Source organism: Corythoichthys intestinalis, chromosome 10 (assembly GCF_030265065.1).
Source record: "Corythoichthys intestinalis isolate RoL2023-P3 chromosome 10, ASM3026506v1, whole genome shotgun sequence".
Lineage (NCBI taxonomy): Eukaryota > Metazoa > Chordata > Actinopteri > Syngnathiformes > Syngnathidae > Corythoichthys > Corythoichthys intestinalis.
In genome coordinates this window covers 39,638,129-39,660,721 of record NC_080404.1, presented here as the reverse complement: position 1 = coordinate 39,660,721, position 22,593 = coordinate 39,638,129, and the positions used below count along the sequence as shown (strand labels likewise).

Genomic DNA, 22,593 nt, shown 5'->3' with positions numbered 1-22,593 from the left:
ACCATAGATGTCAAGCCTGCAGGTGCAGGCCGCAATCCCAGCCTCGTTTTTGGCTGACACTGTATACCAGCCAGCATCCTCTTTGGTGGTTGGCTGGATAAGGAGGCATACGTATCCTGTGGCATCCTGTTGCATGCTGGAGCACAAGCAAAGTTCACAATTAAAAAAAAAAAAAAAAAAAAAAAATTCTGGTGTTATATTTTCCCTCTTTAATTTGCATGCTTAATTCAATACAGAACAGAGATTTAACTAAGTAATTAAAGGAGGGCTGCAAGTTAACCAACAACTGTGTAAATGATCAGTTGATCTTTTGGATTTAAAACAAACAAACAAACAAACAAAAAAAAACAATTAGTGGATCAGGAGAAAAAATGACATTTGAAATGGATACAAACTGATTCTGATTGAGTTAAAGTGCCTGTGACACAAAAAAGCATGTTTATTTCATATTACATGCAGTATTTTATGCTCCTGAATGAAATGGACCGCTTGGATGTGTGTGGAAGCGATTGATATATTAATTTAATTTTTCAAAATCCTTCGCCATGAAAATGAGCAGTGTTGGGCACGTTACTTTAAAAAAGTAATTAGTTATAGTTACTCACTACTTCTTCCAAAAAGTAACTGAGTTAGTAACTGAATTACTCTATAGTAAAAGTAACTAGTTACCAGGGAAAGTAACTATTTCCGTTACTTTAAAAAGAAGTTGTTGTATGTAAAAGAGTTTGAAATTTTCTGAGCAGTATTCGAGTCAGTTGAATAGAGAAGAACAGACGATTTATAGAACCTTGTAATATTTATTGCACCTCACCAGCAACAAATTTATCCTGCACTTGAAGTGCCACAAAAATAAACAGATTTGAATTGCTTACCACAGATGTCGACAAAAGCTTTGCCCAAAGTGACATAAATTACACTTTACATGCACGTTGTTTCCTTTAATTTCGACCAACTTGAAATAGTGTTTATATCTCCACCTCGTAAAGGACAAATTTTCCTTTGAATGCTCTGCCATCATATCCGTCTGCATCTGTTTTGCGTGTGTGTGTTTGCCGCACGCGCTGTTCCGGTTTGTGTGTGAAAACACCGGCTTTGAAGTTTGTTTAAAAAAAAAAAAAAAATTATTAACAACAAATACACATATACAAACATAGGGCGAGATAATTCACATATAAACAACCGGCTCTGAAGTACGTGCGCTATTAGACTCGAGCGTTTACGTCACAGAATGGGGGATCACGTGAGATTTGACAACAGCGCAGCCATATTGGAAGCAGGTCTGGTTCGCGGGACATTAAACTTTAACTTGCCAGTTCGATAAAGAGACAAACTCGTTACAAAGGAGAAGAACAGATACAGTATGTGATCAAATTTAAGGATGTGAACAATGTTGACCCTTACGAGCAAGCCGAAGACAAATGGAGTAAAGATGTCGACGGGCTTCCACAATTACGCAAAATGGACACTGCTGTATTTATTGTTTGGTGTATGTTACTAAACTCATCAGCGAAATTGCTACAAAGCTACGAACAGTTTTGCTGCGGATGGGTGCAGGACCTGCACATTATGACCGTATCAAACGGCAACTCCATCGTTCATGCAAAGGTAGGCTATGTGTGTTTACAATTTTCATTGACATGAAACTGAACGCACCCCCAAGTCTTGAATGACAAATAAACAGAGCAGATCAGACTAGCTACGGCTGGTAGTTTCTTCAATTTATTCAAAGTAAGTAACGCACCACTTTTGAACGTCAGTAACGGTAACGGCGGAAAAAATAATTAGTTAAATTACCCTGTTACTGAAAAAATAACACCGTTATGTAACGGCGTTATTTATAACGGCGTGATTCCCAAAACCGAAAATGAGTGACTTCCTGGATTGACGAAGAATGCCAATGTGACGTCAGCGGGCTAATCATCTTCAGTATACAGCCAAAACTATAGTATGCAGAACGACTGCAGATTCAGTTGATTTTGCGGATTATTTCGTTTACCTTTCACATCACGCCAGCCCAACGTGCTGCAGGCTTTTGTTGCTGCACCAGGAAGAGGCATGTGAGCCTTTTTGGGTTTTCCGACAACTGTGGGACCATTGGACCGACGTGGAAGTGAGTAAGCAACGTGTTTTATAAATGTCAAATACTGGGATCATGGCACACATTTTAAAAAGTAGGTGGCTTGCATTTTGTGGGTGACAATGCTCCCTGTCCACCGAGAAGGCCACTCGGCCGACAACTGGTGGCTTGTCACACACCATGGTCACTTCCACCCCCTCGGTCCTCTTCGTGTTGCCGCCAATAGACCACTATCCTCGGTTTGCGCTCAAGCAGCCCCCCCGCTCTGACGTCGACTATTTTCGGCGTTCATTCCCCTTTCTCCCCTCTCTGCCTGCCCGCCGGAGCTGCATCAGAACGACGAGCTGTAACTTGCTCGCCGCCGGGGGCTGACCGATCGGTAAAAACAATCAACCCCGCTGCTGTGTGTGACATGAGTCGGGGTAGTTTTGTGTGATTTTTCGTTTTCGAAAGGTGAGAATAAGACTTGGAAAAGCAGCTCGGTTCGGGAAAGCATGTCGCCTTGCTGTCACGCCTCCTGTTTTGTTTAAGCTCTTTCTCGTCTCATAGCTGGGGCAGGGGAATGACAAAAGCCGCACTAACTCCGATGGCATAAAATACAGTTCGGGTGGTTTTATAAGTCAGCAGTTTTGACCATGATGCCGTAATTTTGAATAAATGTAGTTTTAATATTTTACATTCTATTTAGCACAAGACAGTTATTTGTCATGACCATACAATTTATTTAGCAATTGGGGAAAAATAGGTAGATAAAAATAGTATCATGCAAAAATATTGTAGTGGAGCGATCAAAACAATAACGACATTTTGCTGCTCTCTGTCGCATTTTGCCCGTCCTGAATCTTCGCCCTCAATGGGCTAAATTCTAAATCGGCTGAAATCGTTACTCTGCTGACATCATCACCCAGCTGGAGGCGCTAGAGCGCTATAATGACAGGCGTGGCTAAACGGCAGATTCAAAGACTTATTTCTCGTCATCTGCGCTTCGCCAAATTTTTGTATATAGTCGAATCGTCTCAAAATATGATTTTAATTCACCTAATGCTATTTAATTTTTTTTTATGGTGTCACAGGCACTTATTAAGGCCAAGTTATACCGGACGCATTTGCGGTTCGGGTCCAGCAAGATACTGTATAGCGCCGTAGCCAGTCCGTTTCCATTCCATCCTATACGGTATAATTTGGCCTTTACTGTTTTTGTCCGTAACGTGACAGAAAATAAGTACACTGTAAAAAAGAACAATCTTAAATCTTGAATTATCACGTAAAACAATTCCACTGGCTTTTTTTCCCAGTCTTGATGGAAAAACTTTCAAGTTTCAATTTCAACCAATGTATTTAGTTTTTACAGTGCAAAAAGGTGATCATTGTTTTTTCCAAGTAGACGCAGATGATTTTGAAGGTTTAAAAAAAAAAAAAAAAGAATATATCATCAGTTTCTTTTACAGAGGATGACAGGAATGGGAAAATATTTGCTAGTAGGACATAAGCTCCGTTTATATGTCAGCCAATATTTGGGTTAAGGTCGGTATTCGGGTTTTCAAAACATTCAGAATATACTGTTATATTGAATATGCTGCAAAGTTGTCATTAATTGGACACAAATGCATCATTTCACTACACTAATGAGTTTCCTCCTCACTTCGCAACCGTATTTAGACCAAGAAAACTCTGTTTTTGCTGTTTTTGAACGTATTTACATAGCCTTGCGTAACTAGCTTACTGCCATGAACTCAATTACAAAAGGGTATTGGCCAGAGGTGGGTAGAGTAGCCAAAACTTTTACTCAGGTAAAAATAGCATTACTTCCAAATAATATTACTCAAGTAAAAGTAGTCCTCCAAAAAATGTACTCAAAAAATTATTAGGTCAAACGAATACTCAAGTAATTAGTAACATTGTGAGTAACTGCATATATTTTGCACAATACCCATTACATAACCACATTAAGCCAAAGAAATACACACACAAAAAAAAAATTGAATTTTGATGGGAGAAAAAATAAATAAATAAATGAAGCATTATTCGTCCAAAGAGCATGACTACCCTCTGGTGGAGAAAATAGTTTGAACAGTGAAGCGTTCCTTCATAATTACTATTTTCAAATGAAAAGGATCATATGCCTGGTTTCCCGTGGTCAATCGGTGCCAAATAAAAACTGCGAGAGAGGTTAAAAGCCGCGCTTTCGAGTCATGTTGAGGGCAACGCTCTGTATCAAATACTTAATTTTTTACGGTGCTTCAAAGATACAACATGATTGAATAGGCTGGTGTGAAGCTAGAACGGCAAGCTTGCGTATGATTGGTGTAATGGAGTCATATGATTATTGCGACGTTTCATTGGTGAAATCGGTAGCGCTACCCCGGTAATGTACAAGGCACGTCTATACTCTTAGCAGAGTTAGAGTAGCGTTTTTTCTTCACAAATCTACCAAGTAAAAAGTATAGTAAATTAGTAAAACTACTCTTAGAAGTAAATTTTTCTCAAAACATTTCTCAAGTAAATGAAACGGAGTACGTGTAACGCGTTACTACCCACCTCTGTTATTGGCCACATGTAAATGTAGCCGCTGAAATTCCGAAATTCAAATTTAGAAGCCTTTTTTTTTCTATTACTGGAACTTTAAATGTGTTCCTGTGTGTAGATTGCAAGAACGTTCATGAATTTTCTTTGGCAGTCTCACTGACCTCATTCTGCTCTGCATTTTGGGAATGGTGTCGTTGTCTTTCTTCCAAAATATAACTGGGTGGGGCATGCCCACCACCCGACACTCCAACCTGACGGGGCTCCCCTCAGGAATTCCCATGTTCTGCAACTTCTCCACGAATTGAGGAGCTTGTTTCATTTCTTTCTCTGAAAGGAAAAGAAACTTGTAACAAACTTCATGAAATCGTCATAAAACTTTAGAACTTTGCTCACCCACAACTTTAAGTTCTAGACTGAAGGAGCTCTGCCCTGCTTTGTTGCTCGCAATACAAGTGTATGTGCCAGCATCTTTCTGTGTCAGGGGGTCAATGACCAAAGAGTGGATGCCGTTTTCCCGTACGAGCATCTTGTGGTAAAGATCTGGATAGATGGGCCTACCATTGACCAGCCACATGAGCTCCGGGTTAGGCAGACCACTCACCTAAAAGACAAACGGGGAATGTTTTCATGGTGGAATTTGTAAATATTGTGTGAAAGTGAGGCTTCAAACATGGTCCCTACCTTACAGTCTAGTCTGCACACTCTCCCTTCATGTGCCAGCATGTCTCCTGGAGCCTGGGCGAAGTGAGGCTGGAAAAAAGTTTCCTGGGTTTGCTCTCCCTCGACTTCCTGCACGCGAGTTCGTACCCTAAAATATAGATTTTTAGGAAAAGGAAAGAAAAAAAAAACTTATATTTTGGTTTCAAATCCATTTAAGGTGCATAACCCTTTAAAGGGCACTCATTTAACCCATTGGCTGCCATTAATGGCACTAGACATCCAATCCACCTTGACTAGGAGAGGCCAATCTTATATTACTTAGTTTTCTTTTTATTTCAATTTCATGCAGTGTTGTTTTCGTCAACGACGACGATAAAGAAAATCTTTTGTCAACGAACGTTTTTTTAATGACGATGTTGAGATGATAACGAGCTAAAAACATGTTTTGGGAGAGTAAAACGTAATGAGATGGATGCCAGTTTTCGTCTGAGGAGACGAGAACAAGGCAAAAATGCGCAATAGTTTCCTTCATATAAAGGGTTAAAAAAAACAAGCTAAAATTTTTTGTGGATAGCACCATTACATTTTTTATATTTTGCTTACCTCTGACAGCTAATTGGGATCAGTCTATGTCGGGGTGGTCCTGTTTGAATTATCAGATGACCCGAACAGCTCATTCGTCCCTGTTGATTTTCAAATGGTGAGTCCAAATTTGAACAAAAGGACATTAAGAGGAAGATTTATGCAAGGTGTTACCTGTGGATTTGCTGCCATGATTGTGTAGTTTCCATCATCATCAGCTGTTGTAGATTGTATGTGTAAAGAGCATGTGCCATCGCCCTCCCTTATCTTCTGATAATGTGTGTTCTTCCGTAAGATCTGCTTCCCATCCTTGAACCAGTACACCTGATGACATACGTACAATGAGTACATACAATGATTTTGTAAGTTCTCCCACTTAGAAATGATTGGCGGGTTTTTATGGTAGGTGCTTGTCCACTCTGAGACAATCTAAAAAAAAAATCAGAAATCACAGTGTATGATTTTTTAATAATGTATTTGTTCTCATACTGCTGCAAATATTTGAACATCTGTCTATTAGCTAGAATTGTGAGCCTCTCTCAGTCGTCTTTAAAAAGTCAAACGAATAAGTGGAGTGGAGGTGGAGCTGTTTGAGGCGATTAGCTGCACATAAACACCTGTCTACCCCATAAAATCAGGAAGACTCTAATTACTAACATGGTCAAGACCAAAAAGCTATCCAAAGACACCAGAGGCGGAATTGTAGACCTCTACAAGGCTGGAAAGGGTTACGGGGCAATTGCCAAGCAACTTTAAGATCAACCGTTGGAGCAATTATTAGAAAATTGAAGAACCTAAACATGACTGCCAATCGCCCTCGGACTTGGGCTCCATGCAAGATCTACCTCGTAGGGACTGAGTGATCCTAAGAATGGTGAGGAATCAGCCAAGAACTACACAATAGGAGCTGGTCAATGACCTGAGAGGAGCTGGGACCACCATTTCTAAGGTTAATGTTCGTAATACTACAAAACGTCATGGTTTAAAATCATGCATTGCACGGAATGTTTCCCTGCTTAAACCCGCACATGTCCAGGCCCTTTTCCAATGACTATTTGAATGATCCATATGAGTCATTGGAGAAAGTCATTTGGTCATATGAGATCAAAATTGAACTTTCTAGTCTTAATTCTACTCATAATGTTTGGAGGAAAAAGAATGATGAGTACCATCCTAAGAACACCATCCCTACTGTGAAGCATGAAGGTGGTAGAATCATACTTTGGGGGTGTTTTTCTGCCATTGGAACTAGATGACTCCACTGTATTAACATTAGAACTACCAAGGGTGGATCAGTTGATTCAAATTACTTTTGTAACTAGAGAAGGGTCATCTGACCCTAATCAGCATATCTTTTGTGAGCACTGATGTCCTCATTAGTCATTCCCATTCACACTCGCATAACCACAGGGTTGGATTGCTCCAATTAGCATCTTGAGTGTTTGCAGGGCAGGGTTGCCTTGGCTTTGTTGGACAGTGGACCGTGTAGGCAGGCAGTCGGGCGGACAACCTTTTTACATATTCCAAAAGCTGTAGTTTGCCTGCTGTATGCACTGTATAATGAAGCTTGTGTTTGCTGTGACAAAACAGCTGTTTGAGGTGCAGTGGAAAGTTCTTTGGTCATTGTGTGCTTCAACATAACTGGGAACCTTGACAACTGAATGTTGAACTTGTCAAGACAAAGTAAAGGTGCTTAATGGGATTTGTCCCAAATGTTATAACGCTCAATTTTCTAAAAATGTAGACTGTCTGGTTCAGCTACAGTTCTGGATGCTAGTCGTAGTTTCATGTTACATGACCCTCTCATCATTTATTTACACTAGTCCAGGAGTTAACAACTCTGGATTTGCAAATATTCAAGATGCTAATTGTAGCTATCCAGAGTGAAACCCCCCTTCACACCTAGGATGCTTGATTGCTTGTTTGAATAGTCTATTGTTTGACAAAGCCTAGTAGTCAGTTTGGTATTGGTGTCATTTGATGCCTTTCTGGTATTTCTTTACAGCCCAAAAAACCCCCGGGACTTCCAAGGAGAGGATGATCAGGGCCATGTATTGTGAGATTTGGGGGAATAACCTCCTTCCCTCAGTTAGAGCACTTGGGTCTTCCAACATGACAGTGGCCCGAAGCAGACGGCCAGAATAACCAAGGAGTGGCTTCATAAAAAGCATACTAAGGTTCTGGAGGGACCTAGCCAGTCTCCAGACTGTCAGGAATGAGCGGGCAGGCAGGTGGTGTGGACCCAAATGCAGGGAAACAAAAAAAGGCAGCAAGGCAGGGAACTCAAAAAAACGTTTTAATTATAACTAACCAAAGGCACAAAGTACAAACAAAAGGACTGGGGATCAAAAAGGCAAGGTTCAAACAAAACTTACTTTACCGGAGGGACTAATACACGAGGGCTTGGACAAGACTTCAACTTTGACGCAGACACTGACATTGACAATGACGCAACAAGGAGTGACAAGAAACTGGGTCTTTATATACACACACGCAGACAAGGGGTAACGAGACAACGAGGAACAGCTGGGTAACACAGGTGGATGCAGATTGCAGGATACAGTGGGAGAACACACACAGGTGAAAGCAATGGGCAATCACAGGGACAAGTCACACTAGGAGAAAACAAGCACAAAACCTAACACAGACCTAACCCCAATAGAAAATCTTTGGAGGAATCTCAAACTCCATGTTTCTCAGTGACAGCCCAGAAGCCTGATTGATCTAGATAAGATCTGTGTGGAGCAGTGGTGCAAAATCCCTGCTGCAGTCTGTGCAAACCTGGTGAAAAGTTACGTTTAACCTCTGTAATTGTAATCATAGGCTACTCTACCAAATATTAACATTGATTTCCTTCAGGTGTTCAAATAATATTTGCAGCAGTATAATATAAAAATAAATTGTTAAAAAAATCATACACTGTGATTTTTAGATTTTTTTAGAGTGGGCAAGCACCTACCATGAAAATTTCAAAACTGCCAGTTAGTGAATATTGCAAAAGAGCTCTTTTGTACAACTTGTCGTCTCACCTTTGGAACAGGAATTCCAACAACTTTACAGGAGAAGGTAACAGGCACACCCTCCATGGCTTTAAAATTCTTGAGTTTCTTATCAAAGAGGGGCGCGATGCATTTGCCCGAGGGGACGTCGTCGTGTTGAACATCATCGTCCGATTCCTCCACTGGGGTTCGCTCCAAGCGGAACTCGATCTCACTCATTAACCTTTGCTCAAAATTGGAAATTTTGTACTCCTAGAAGAAAGAAAATGCACGACATGAAAGAAAACTGAATTCATGGAACTTTTGTCTTTTGACTTGCAGGAAACCTAATGCACACAGGCTCTGAAAGTTTTTTGCATTAAGCAGACGTCATAAACGTGCGCGTCTTGTTTTGATACAGCATTTAGCAGCAGTGGTATTGAAGTCAAAACTTATATTATTTGGGAAAAAAAATGTCATGACTTAATACCAATGCATTAGGAACATGCTGTAGTGTCTTATTGAGACACTGCCTGCTATCAAGCAAAAAAATGCTCATGGATAAAAAAATGATGAGAGGGTAAAACAGAGAACATCAATGAAATACATTTGGCATATCATTACAATTTGAAATATTTATATTTTGTTGAGTATACCTGAAGAGCTCTGACTGAAAAAAATTCAAGTGAAGAAAAAAAAAAAAAAAAAAAAAAAAACTCAGGTTATTTGAATGGATAAGTGGTCGTGTGTTAAGAACATAAGCTATAAATGAGAAATGAGTGAATTTTGAACAATACCAACAGTGAGTCATGAGCATTAGGGAGTTGATTTTTCCGTGCAGGTTATATTTTAGTCAGTAGATAATTAAATGGGATTGGATATCAGTGAGAATTTTGGACAAACCATTCTATTGCATGAGAAATTGTTTCCAAACATGACTGTCATGGTATTGTATGAAATATCATCATGTTAGCTTCCCCAATCAGTGTTTGCAATGAGATGATCCTTGTACCTCATCATAGTTAATGACAGTAGCTGGAATGTTTGGTCCGACAAGGGGTCTGCTCGCTGCTTTCCCCTCATTATTCCGCTTCTATGAGAGGATAGGGATGGATGATGAACACCCACAAAGACACACAAACCGATAGAGAAGCGCACCGACAGGCTAATGAATGTTATACACGTGCAATGTTACAGTACGTGGACAAATGGACTAATGGTCGTAAATGGGGGGGGGGGGGGGGGGGGGTTGTTAAATCCAAGTCAAAAGGAATGGGTAATTCTGCAAGTAATTCACGATCAGAGAAACATAAAAATGTCTGTTTCCATGTTTTTTCACAAATAATCCAAACAAATTTTTGTTTCTTTTAGTTGTATCAACCTACCAAATATGAACAAAAAGTGTATGCATTTGGTTGCCATGGTAATCAAACACAATACAGGTAGTCCCCGAGTTACACGTGATTTCGACTTTACGAGGCCAGAGTCTCTTCCACAATTTTGTCTCCAGTCGTTTTTTTTGTTGTTTTTTTTAACTTTACTTTATTAATATGGTGTTCTGTCCTCACTAAATATACAGTTTTTCAGTTTGCGGAGATTAAGGGGGGGCCGGGAGGGGCATGGCATGGGATAAAATGTCATTGCATGTAATTGACTTTCCTATATATGAATTTAAAATTATGACTTTGCCGGTAAAATGTTGTCTATAAAAGAAACAAAACAACACAAATGAATGAAATGAACAAAAAAAATGTATATAGAGGGTTAAAATTATTTTTCGAACAGATCATGTGACTAGCACCTGAAGACGGTCATTTGCTTTGCTTAACCAAAACCACCTGAGGACAGAAGATGCAAGATGGATATACATAATTTTTTTCAAACCTAAGCTTTCAAAAGCGACAACAATTACTGAGCGAGGACCAAGGATTGAAGATGTGGACCATGAAATGCTGGAGAGCACCGCCAAAATGGTGAGTTTCAGTTTGCCCCACTAAAGATGTTAATTGTACAACAGAGCCACCACCGGGCGTATCATATTTAATGGAAGACAATCTTGGCCAAAAGCATAGCTGCCTTAAGCTGCCTGTTTTAAAATTCCCCCCAAAAAATGATGTGAAACAAAAAATACTCATTTTTAATGTAGCATTATAAATTTTCCTTGCTGGAATATTCAGTTTAAAAGGATGTAGTGTCTACTTCTCCACTAGGTAAGACAGAAAACCGCACGTACTCAAACACCGCACGCAACCACACAGCTGGGATGCCTGTATGTATGAGCATTTTATTGCTGACACTGCATTTTGGGGTCATCAACATGTTTTGCCCCCCCCCCCCCCCACCACCACCAAAAAAGTCAAACTACGCCTATGATTTTGACAAATTGTAAAGCTGTAGACTTATGTTCAAAACGACATGCATTTTAACAATAAAACACTTGATACAAAAACGATTGGTGTTCAAATATCCATCAAGATGTAAATTTAGAAGATTAAATTAGCTTAATTTGCCTAACAGAAGTCTGCTATCTTATTTGCTACGAATGCTAACGTATTTACAATTTTCATAGCAAAACGCTCATACACAACTCCACAAACTGTAGCTCTAATTTAATTACAAATGCATACACAAACATATATTAGCTGAAACAACTTACAGCCTTAGTTACAGTAGTTGTATTAAATTAATTTTGTCTACAGTTATAGATTAGTTGATTTTTTTTTTCTTTTATCCCAGACAATGTGTTTTAGGTTGTTTTATTTACCTGACATGTTTCGGCGACTACTTCCGCCTTCATCAGAGTGTCACTGGTGTTGGTGTGACAGGTCATTTATCAGCTGATGGATGAAGGCGTGACTCACCTGTCAGATAAGACAGGCGAGTCACGCCCTCTGCTGTCACTTTACTCTTCCAGGATGCTGGTCCAGGTGGTAGAGAGCATGTACGCCGCCTCGTCCCTGTTGATAGTCCTCGAACGCCGCTTGCAGATTTCAATGGCCTCCCTGATCCAGTGCTGATGTTTGTTTTCTTTGGATGACTCTGGCCTTTTCCCAGTTCATAATGTGATTTTCCCTTTTGCAGTAGTCAGTGATAGCTGACTTGTGGTGTACCTGTTGCGCTTGTTCTTTTGTTGCCCTTGTATGACTTATTGCTGTCCCCTTCTCACACTCCTTCACCATCAGCTGATAAATGACACGTCACACCAAAATCAGTGACACTCTGATGAAGGTGGAAGTCGTCGCTTAAACACGTCAGGTAAATAAAACAACCTAAAACCCATTGTCTGGGATAACAGAAAAATTCAACTAACTTACAGACTTATGTGGGCCAAACCAGGGTGCAGCTGTCCTTTATCCATGTCAGACAAGAGTCTGCTCCTCTGTCATAAGACGACAGTACAGCCAGACCCAATGCTGCCACCAGAGGGCAGTGTATCCTCCATCATTAAACAAAATACAATACTTTTGGACTTTTTGGATAGTTATTTTGTAGGGGTACTGAAAGGGTTACTTCCGATTTACGCGAAATTTCGGGTTATATCACCAGCGTAGGAATGGAACTCATACGTAACCTGGGGACTACCTCTATAATACATTACAATGCATGTTGTGATACATTATATCGTATATACGTTGTATTGCTGAAATTCCAAGTATGTTTATTTTAGGTGGGGTTCAATAAATTGTTCATGGAAAAATAAAAACCAAAAAATAATTATTTTTGATGATCTTGGGGGACAAAAGAAAGTCAGTACAGTGATCCCTCACTATATCACGCTTGAAACTTTGCGCCCCCTTAGTCTATCGCAGATTTTTTCAATTAAAAATAACAAAAACAAAAAATACAGTATTTTTAAAATGTTAAGATTTATGGATGTTGTATACATGTACAAATCATTGTTTTCTTTTATATACTGTTTATTTAATGTATATCATAATTATTACATTTGAAGTGATATATATATATATATATGCTATATACCATTTATTAAAATATACATATTAGGTATTTTTTTAAACATGTCTTATATGTATCTCTTTCCATTGCTGTTAAATCTGAATAAATACATTGAACACACCAAACAAATAAATAGCTAAATAAATAATAGTAATGTAAATAAGCTCCGCCTCTACTTCAAGAGTTTCGATTTTTGGGGGTGTCCCCATTAACCACAAAAAACAAGGGATCACTGTATTTGTAAAATTATCAAATTCTCAATTAATCTAACAAGCTCAACTTTTAAAATACTACAAAATGCTGAGCTTTTAGGTCAAATGGAATTAACAATATAAGATCTGTGTTCTGCTCTTTAAAATAATTCATGTCCACATAACTGTAAAACAGGCTAAACTATGCTATTTGTTAGTTTAAAATTAGCGAATACATGTACTAATATGTCAAACTACTCTATTAGTCAACTAAGTGAAGGGGTGTTTGATACCTGTTGATGGGCAAAAAAGGGAACATCATTTTTAAATTGCATTTTCCTCTCAATCTCATGAAGAAGAATGTCTTTGCTTTCACGATTGTTTTCAGTTGGTGGCTGGCGCGTCCTTGCCATCTTCTTATTTACCCTTAAGACATGAGAAAAAGTATGAGTAGTATGTTATCGTAAGTTTGATATGTTTTTAAAGGGAACCTCGGACTAAAAGACTTGTAGGCTCTAATAAGCCACAACTGTTCTCTATTACTAAAACATGTTATCAGAGGTGGGTAGTAACGCATTACATGTAGTACGTTACATTTACTTGAGTAACTTTCTGAGAAAAATTACAAAGCCATACTTTTTACTTTTACTTGAGTATATTTGTGAAGAAAAAAACGCTACTCTTACTCCGCTACTTTGGGCTACACAAGACTCATTACATTTTTCCTCTTTATTCTAATCTACATATTAGATTTTTTTTTTTTTTGCTAGCGATGCTATTGCCAAGAGTAGCACTACTAATTTCACCAATGAGACGTCGCAACAATAATCACATGACTCCACTGCACCAATCAGACGCAAGCTTGCCGTTCAATGATCACGCAAGCCTGTTCAATAATGCGTCTTTAAAGCACCGTAAATGAGGTATTTGACATAGAGCGCTGCCCTCAACGTGAATCGAAATCACGGCGTTAAAACTCTCTCCCATTTTTATTTGCACCGATTGACCACGGAAAACCGGAGATATGATCCTTTTTAATTTCATCATAGTAACTGTGAAGGAACTCCAGTATTCACTACTCAAATTAGGAACTATTTTGTCCACTAGAGGGCAGAGCATTCATGCTCCTTGGACGAATAATGCTTCATTTCTGGTTTTTTTCTCTCTCTTTGATTTAATGATTTTTTAAAAAATTATTTATTTGGCTTAATGTGGTTATGTAATGGCTTATCGTACAGTACCATTATAACAATAGTTCATTGATAAGTTTGCGCTGATAGAAAAAGAATACCATTATTTAAAAAAAAAAAAATCTAACAAAAATAAGCTGTTACTCAAAATGTTACTCATTACTTGAGTATTCTTTTCACTGGATACTTTTTTACTTGTACTTGAGTACATTTTTTTGGATGACTGCTTATACTTGAGAAATATTATTTTGAAGTAACGCTAATCTTACTTGAATTATATTTTTGGCTACTCTACCGACCTCTGCGTGTTATTCGAAACACATAAAATCATTGATTTAAAAATCTGTCATATTTAGTACATGTTTTGACCTACAGAGGGTGTCATGTCTAATGTGCGCGAAGGACGCTCGGCACGCATCACTCGACGAACACTACCGGTGTTCTGCAATTCTTTCTACGCGGCGAGACGTCCAACACATGCGCACATCGGTTAAAAGCGGCGAGTACTTACTATTTGTCTTTTATTACCTTTTCATTGACAGGCCCGGATCTAGGTTTACCCACCAGAGTGGGCACTAAGAAATCTTGAGGGGGCACCCTCAATGCAGGCTTGTTTTTACCCTCTGCATTTCTCCGGGCTTGGGACCGGCGCAGGTAGGACACTGGCTTGTGTCCCGTTGAGGCTGCATTAATTTTGGGGGGGTTTATTTGTTTTTTGTTTTGTCTTTTCATTCATCTATCTACTTATTCTCGCAGTCGACGTGATGTCACGATGACGTCATCTCGCATAGCAACGTGTCGCCATTTTGAGATGGGGGCACACACAGGTAAACATTTGTAGACATACGTTGTCTGAAATTCATATATTTCAGCTGTCTTTTTCATAAAAACGTCTTAAACATGACTTATTATTATCACGAGTCACTGCCGACATACGCGAGGAGGCGATACAACTTAAAATTAGCGTGTATTGGCCTGCAAATCTGCCCATACAAAGTCGCAGCTGATAGCTGGATAAACAATCCAAAGGAATTGCCTGCAGTGGAGTTCGGAAACATCTACAACTACCTCATAAAGTTACCCAGTAAGTTGACCTTTATCAATTACGTGGAATATGTACTGTGTGGAACTAGGAAAACTGGTAGTATATACAGAGTGATTATTTCTGCTGTAACCGGCCATTCCTTACTACCCGGCGAAACGTCCTATACAATAATGCTCAGCGCGCTTACGCAGGCATCCACACGCATGCGCACATCGGTTAGAAGCGGCGAGTACTCACTATTTTTGTTTTTATTTTGTTATTTAGAGCCTTTTCATTGCCTCAAAGATACTTTTTGCATGTATTACCCTCTCATACTTTTAACTGGTGTTTTTTTGTGTTAAGCTTTGAAGCAGTTGACCGCTTTAGTCACGTAGCGTATTTAAACCGTCCTTATTTGATATAACTACATTTAAGTATTTTCTGCAGGCATTCTTTTAGTACGTTATTCCTGTATGCATCCAAACAAAACAAGTTTAGAGCGCACGGTAGTACTTTGGGTGTCAAATTCGACCAATGTAGGACGTTTCGTCGATGTAGAAGATTTTGGCAGAACACCGGTAATTCGCCTCCAAGCGTTATTTAGCTGTGAAAACGTCACGGCAAAATAACCAATTCCCACCAGGCCATTAATATACCGATTGACCGATCAGAGCAGTTCACGACAAAAGAAAAATAACGCTTTGCGAGTTGTCAGTTACGGTAATAATAACCACTAGAGCTGGGAATCTTTGAGCACCTAACGATTCGATTATGATTATGATTCAGATGCTTCGATTCGATTATAAAACGATTACTGATGCACCCCCCTCCTTTAAAAAAAAAAAAGTTTTCTACATTAGTTCCAAAATTGTTCAAAAATTCTCTCAGGCTAAACCAAACTACTATTTCAGTGTCAAGTTACCATATAACAGTAAACAAATATACGAAAATAACAGTAAATAAAAAAGTCCAGTCCCCATTCTGTATCAGCAGCTTTAAACTACATTCAATTAATTTAATGTTGTGAATCAACTGTTACAGTTGTTAAAATTGCTCCCGTTATTCCATAATTTCCCTTCTGTCTACTTTTGTCAAAGTTTTAAACCTATTTCATCATTTAAAGATAGATTCAAGACAAGATTATGCCGATTTAGGAGTATTTTAGATAGTTCGCTACAACACAGCCTTCTAGAGAGGTCTACTGCTTTAAGATCGCGGTTGTTTACTTATGCCGGAAAGTCTGTCATTTCGCATCTCTGTTCAATAATACAAGTTCTAACACCGACGTCGTATGTCATTTTGCATCTAGTTCTACATATATATATGATATCTACTGTAGCCGTATGTTTGTAGCAACTAGCAACTGGGCGTTGTTTGTCAGCCGCAGTCAGGTATGATTGTTTTTTTTTATCCAGCGGCATGAGTTGAACATGATATTTACTCTCCGTCCGTTCCTCATTACGTCCCAAAGACCGCGCTGACTGTGTTTTACTTCTGCTTTACCTGGTATAATTCAATAATCGGAATTTGGATATTTGTGAATCGTTCTTGAATCTTCCACGGCCAAATCGCGAATCTAAGAATTGGAAATTTCGCACGCCTCTAATAACCACTGCCTAGTCTATTGAATCCTGGCAGCTTATTGGCGCGAAAAAAATCGATTAAAGTTTACTCACCAGTAATAAAATGTCGGCTGCAAACGTAAATGTGCCTGAATTTAGGTTCCCACTGGCGAGAATCGTCCACGGAACCGTCTTCTTTTACTGTTCCTCGATTGATTGATTGCTTTCAGCCATTTGCTTGTCCTTTTCTTCTCACGAGGAAGAATGAAGAACTTCAAATGCGGCTCTGAACTCTTCCTTGTGTTACAACCCGCAACACGGCAACTTTTAGTCATTCCGACGGAAAAAAAGACCGTAAATAAGACAAAAGTTCAATGTGTTTGTACTACAATGCACAACAAAGCAACTGCTTGTGACTCGTGTTTTGCCCCCATTTCAATGTGGCGACGCTTTGTTGTGGCTGGTGACGTCATTAATGCCCGGATGTCCGACTGAGAGAATGTGTCTGGAGGAGAGAGAGGAAGCGCGCAGATAACAAACGAGGTTGGAAAAACAGCTTATTTTGGTGATTGCTTGTTTGGCGTGGTTGCGCCCAACAGTAACCGTTAATCCTGCAATAAAAAAAGTAGGTGGGACCAACTCTCCGTGCATTCTCTATATCCAGTGCGACGCTACAATGGATATTCCCCACATTTTGACTGGGTGGGCACGACTCACGTCTGGGTGGGCCGTGCCCACCCCGGCTCCCCCCATACATCCGGCCCCCACTAAAATACTTTTTGCATGTGTTTCCCTTTCATACTTGTAAGCATTGTGTTGTGGTACCTTTAAAGCAGATTTTTGATCTGTTGACCACATTAGTCATGTCAAGTATTTTAAACCACCTATACTTTATATTACTATGTTTAAGTCTTTTCAAAAGCATCTTTAGTATGTTCTGTCTATATGCATCTAAACAAAACAAGCCGAAAGCGCACAGTAGTACTTTGGGTGTCAAATTCGCTTTTTGTTGGACGTTTCGCCGGTGTAGCACATTTTGTCAGAAGACCGTTTTTTTCCTACTCTCATCACATCTCATCCCGTCTTTCCCGTTCATTTTGCTTTTGCTGCTCGCTTTGTGAAATATCGACAGTGCTGTCATGCTCATTAATGTTCCTCTACGGTTCAAATTGAAAGGGTTGAACAGATGACATGTTTATGTCATAGAGTCATACTCTGGAAAACCGTCAGCGTAACCGTGTGACGTCAACAACAATGGCGACCTAATAGTTAAACTAATTTTACAAATTGTATAAAAACGAAAACATCAAGAGGGGTTTCAATACCAAATTATTTTAACTCATAATAACGTTTATCTTTTAAGAACTACAAGTCTTTCCTTCCGTGGATCCCTTTAAAACTTTTTGTTGTTGTTGTTAGTTTGTTTTTTTACAGTCCATCACTCTTATAATGCATACGGTCATGTGTAACGTACCCGAAAGGTGCTCCTTTGGGAAGGCCCATGGAGTTGGTAGGCTGAGATGGGGTCAGAGAAGGCAAGATGGAGCTCAGGAAAGCCACTGGATTCTGGATTGGGCTCGGTGTGGAGCTGCTGGAGGTAGGAGAGGAAGCCTGGGGTGGCGACTGGGCTCTAATGGCGAACGTGTTGTTTAAGGTTGGTGCCGAACTCGGCGTGGGTGAGGATATGAGAGTTGGGGGACTTGTAGGAGACCGGAGGACTCTTATAGGAAAGGTCCTGTTCGGCGCTGAGAACGGCGGGAGCGTCGGTGAGCTGGCAGCGGAGGAGTTGAGCTCTGCTGCCAGTTCGTGGAGAAGCGGAACCGGGGATTCTGTTGGGGAGGGACTTCTGACAGGTGACAAAGTTTGAGCGGTGATAAACTCTTTAGGTCGGGTGTAGTTAAAAGCCTGTGAGGTCGCGGTGAGATTCATGAGAGAGGCGTGGGTGCTTCTCAGGTAAGTGGCCGGAGATGTGACGTGATATGAGGCCGCCGTTGAATCTGTAGAGGTTAAACTGGGATTTGATACTAACTGAGAGGAAAACTGATTGGTGGGAGCGGCTCTAGCAATAACCGTTGCGGATAAGTTGAGGTGGGAAGCATGGATGGTGTTCATCTGCGTCAAAGGTGCACCACTGACTGGCGGAGATGTGTTTAACTGCGGCACGGGTGGAAGGAGCGTTGCCAGGGAGGACGTTAGAGCCTGGGGAGTGGATTGAGTGGATCTTAACAGTGGGGGACCAGTGCTGATCGTAGGAGCAGAACTTGGTGAAAGTGCAGGGGGTGTCATAGTGTGGGAAGCTCCAGATTTGGGCGTCATCTGGGAGTTGTTGTTCAAGGAAATCGAATGGGAATCCCGATTTTCTCTAAGGGACCAAGGTGAACTTTCCCGACGGTTTGGCGCCTCTGGCTTTATCTGGAATGAAGGCTGATTGTGGCTGTGGCTTGGGGGATCACTCTCTTGCTGCTGCTCCAAAAGAACCTGGTTGTGAAGGAGCTGGAGCTGCGCTGGGTCCCTGTCAATCAAGTACAAGCGGGATGAGAAATAAGCTGGGAAGACTCTATACAAGGTTATTATGAGGGAGGCTCAGAGCTGTTTTCAAATGAATTACTGCTGGCCAGTCCTGTAAAGGCAAAGGAGGAGTGAGCCAAAGTCGGCGCAAAGATAGTCTGGCCTTTTAAGGACCACTAGCTAGTTGGACACAAAACAATACTGGATAATCGCATACCTTTCTCAATATGCACCCTAAAGTTACAGTTCACATTATATTCAATGGCTTCAATAGACATATTGACGAAAACCAATGCAGTAGTAGGAATATTTTTTTGACCTGACCTCATAAGAAATTTGAAGTGTAAACAGAAACTGCTTAGAAAAAATATGATAAATGCACATTAACTTACAAGTAGAAAATGCCATCCTTAGTTTTGGAAAGTCTGAAGGTCCACATTTGAGCTCTACTTGCATGGATTAGTGACTTGCGACTAATAGTTGAGGTTAAGGAGGAGCACTTTTATTTGGACAAGACAGGAGGGGGAGGATCAAATGTTGATCTTATGTAAGATAAAAATGTGATTTCTCAAGGGTTCCCTCTGCAACTGATATTCGGCATAACATAAAAATGTTTCTTATTTAAAGGAACTATACGGGATTTTTAAATTTAATTAAAAAAAACAAACTTTTTTATTCCATGCATGCTTCACCAATGCCCTGATGAGTACACAGAGCTCTGACATTTTTCCTGAGACTGCCCCTAAAAGCCCTTTTTCTTACCTTCAATAGAGAGGATTCGGGTCGACTACAGTGGGCGAACACACACCTGTACACGTCTACGTTTCACCAAGCCTCTGCCTATTCTCCACTTGGCAAATACACTTTTCTAACCCACTTAAGACTTGGTATTAATGGTTTTTACGTTTCTGGTGCTGATTTGATGAGCCAAAAGCTCATTGCTTTATGTTTTCGTGCTCGTACAAGCATGCGCGCCATGCACAAACTGCAGATACACTTTAGTTACGAGTAAAAAAAAAAAAAAAAAAAGTGAATTAGAATAGAATAGAATAGAATAGAATAGAATAGAATAGAATAGAATAGAATAGAATAGCCTTTTATTGTCATTATACAGTTGTACAATGAAATTGTGTAAAATAAATCTTAATGGTCCCAATAATAAGCAATGAAATACAGTCGTACCTCGACTTACGGAATTAATTGGTTCTGGAAGTAGTTTCGTAACTTGAAAATTCCGTCAGTAGAGACGCGTTTTCCATGTACAGTGGTATTAAAAAGTATCTGAACCTTTTGGGATTTCTCACATTTCTGCATAAAATCTCCATCAAATGTGATCTGATCTTTGTCAAAATCACACGGATATTAAAACAGCGTCTGCTTTAACTAAAACCACCCAAACATTTATAGGTTTTCATATTTTAATGGGGATAGCATGCAAAAAATGACGGGGGGGGTAAGTAAGGGAACCCTCTGCCAGAGGAGACTTAAAGAGCAATTGAAACTAATTTTTAGCAAACAATTTTAGTCATATGTTTCCATATGTTTCACCTACTGGCAGAGGTAATTAAAAAACAAAATAGACTTTAGATTTCATAATATTTCACTCCTCACCATGATTCATTTAAACTAGGAGGACTGGCTGTGAATGCTGAAGATTCAGTGCCATTGAGGGTGCTGGTTGTCCAGTGCATTTTGACAAAATGGATTGGATGTCAAACACTTTCAATGGCAGCCAGTGTTATTAATAACGGTGTAAGAGTATAACAGCGTTGATTGATTGATTGATTGACTGATTGATTTCGAGCCATAATAACGAATTATGCACACAACGCATTAGCATATCATTCGTGTTAGCATTAGCATTTAGCGTGGCGAGCGTCATCTTAAACTTTCACGCAACTTTTTTTTTTTTAATACAGTTCGTGGTGTCGAGGAGAGTAAAATGAACTGCAAATAATCTGTTTTTCGGCTGACTGTGCATTATCATCACCAAGTTGGTGTTGTCCTTTTAGATGCTACAATATGCAGTAATAATATATGTTTTTATTTATGACAAAAAATAGTCACTTGCCCTAAACTTTTCTTGAATGACGTGTCCATGAACTTTGTGTGATGTATTTTAATCAAAACAACTAGGGCAAAGACAAGATATTCTGAGCCTTACCTGTAGATGAAAAATATATCTACAGTGGGGCAAATAAGTATTTAGTCAACCACTAATTGTGCAAGTTCTCCCACTTGAAAATATTAGCGAGGCCTGTAATTGTCAATATGGGTAAACTTCAACCATGAGGGACGGAATGTGGGGAAAAAAAACAGAAAATCACATTTTTTGATTTTTAAAGAATTTATTTCCAAATTAGAGTGGAAAATAAGTATTTGGTCACCTACAAACATGCAAGATTTCTGGCTGTCAAAGAGGTCTAACTTCTTGTAATGAGGTCTAACGAGGTCTAACGAGAATCCACTTGTTACCTGTATTAATGGCACCTGTTTTAACTCATTATCAGTATAAAAGACACCTGTCCACAATGTCAGTCAGTCACACTCCAAACTCCACTATGGACAAGACCAAAGAGCTGTCGAAGGACACCAGAGACAAAATTGTAGACGTGCACCAGGCTGTGAAGACTGAATCTGCAAAGTGTAAAGAAATCCAGTGTGGGAGCAATTATTAGAAAATGGAAGACATACAAGACCACTGATAATCTCCCTCGATCTGGGGCTCCATGCAAGATCTCACCCCGTAGCGTCAAAATGATAACAAGAACGGTGAGCAAAAATCCCAGAACCACACGTGGGGACCTAGTGAATGACCGACAGAGAGCTGGGACCACAGTAACAAAGGCTACTATCAGTAACACAATGCGCCGCCAGGGACTCAAATCCTGCACTGCCAGACGTGTTCCCCTGCTGAAGAAAGTACATGTCCAGCCCCGTCTGCGGTTCACTGGAGAGCATTTGGATGATCCAGAAGAGGACTGGGAGAATGTGTTATGTTCAGATGAAACCAAAATAGAACTTTTTGGTAGAAACACAGGTTCTCGTGTTTGGAGGAGAAAGAATATTGAATTGCATCCGAAGAACACCATACCCACTGTGAAGCACGGGGGTGGAAACATCATGCTTTGGGGCTGTTTTTCTGCAAAGGGACCAGGAAGACTGATCTGTGTAAAGAAAAGAATGAATGGGGCCATGTATCGAGAGATCTTGATTGAAAATCTCCTTCCATCAGCAAGGGCATTGAAGATGAGACGTGGCTGGGTCTTTCAGCATGACAATGATCCCAAACACACAGCCAGGGCAACAAAGGAGTGGCTTCGTAAGAAACATTTCAA

The 22,593-nt window shown here is 39.9% G+C and overlaps 1 protein-coding gene across 2 annotated transcripts in view; it reads right to left on the bottom strand.

The window, feature by feature from the left end:
* mypn (myopalladin) overlaps positions 1-22,593 on the bottom strand; it is a 58,001-nt gene that overhangs the window by 6,219 nt on the left and 29,189 nt on the right. The window contains exons 11-20 of one of the 2 annotated variants that reach the window (XM_057848092.1): positions 18,222-19,259; positions 13,265-13,397; positions 9,836-9,916; positions 8,875-9,096; positions 6,020-6,169; positions 5,867-5,946; positions 5,285-5,411; positions 4,997-5,204; positions 4,765-4,930; positions 3-136 (exon numbers count right to left, since the gene is read on the bottom strand). In XM_057848092.1, the coding sequence (XP_057704075.1) occupies positions 3-136; positions 4,765-4,930; positions 4,997-5,204; positions 5,285-5,411; positions 5,867-5,946; positions 6,020-6,169; positions 8,875-9,096; positions 9,836-9,916; positions 13,265-13,397; positions 18,222-19,259 (2,339 nt within the window). The remainder of the gene's footprint in view (positions 1-2; positions 137-4,764; positions 4,931-4,996; positions 5,205-5,284; positions 5,412-5,866; positions 5,947-6,019; positions 6,170-8,874; positions 9,097-9,835; positions 9,917-13,264; positions 13,398-18,221; positions 19,260-22,593) is intronic. The other variant, XM_057848093.1, reaches the window with a different exon arrangement.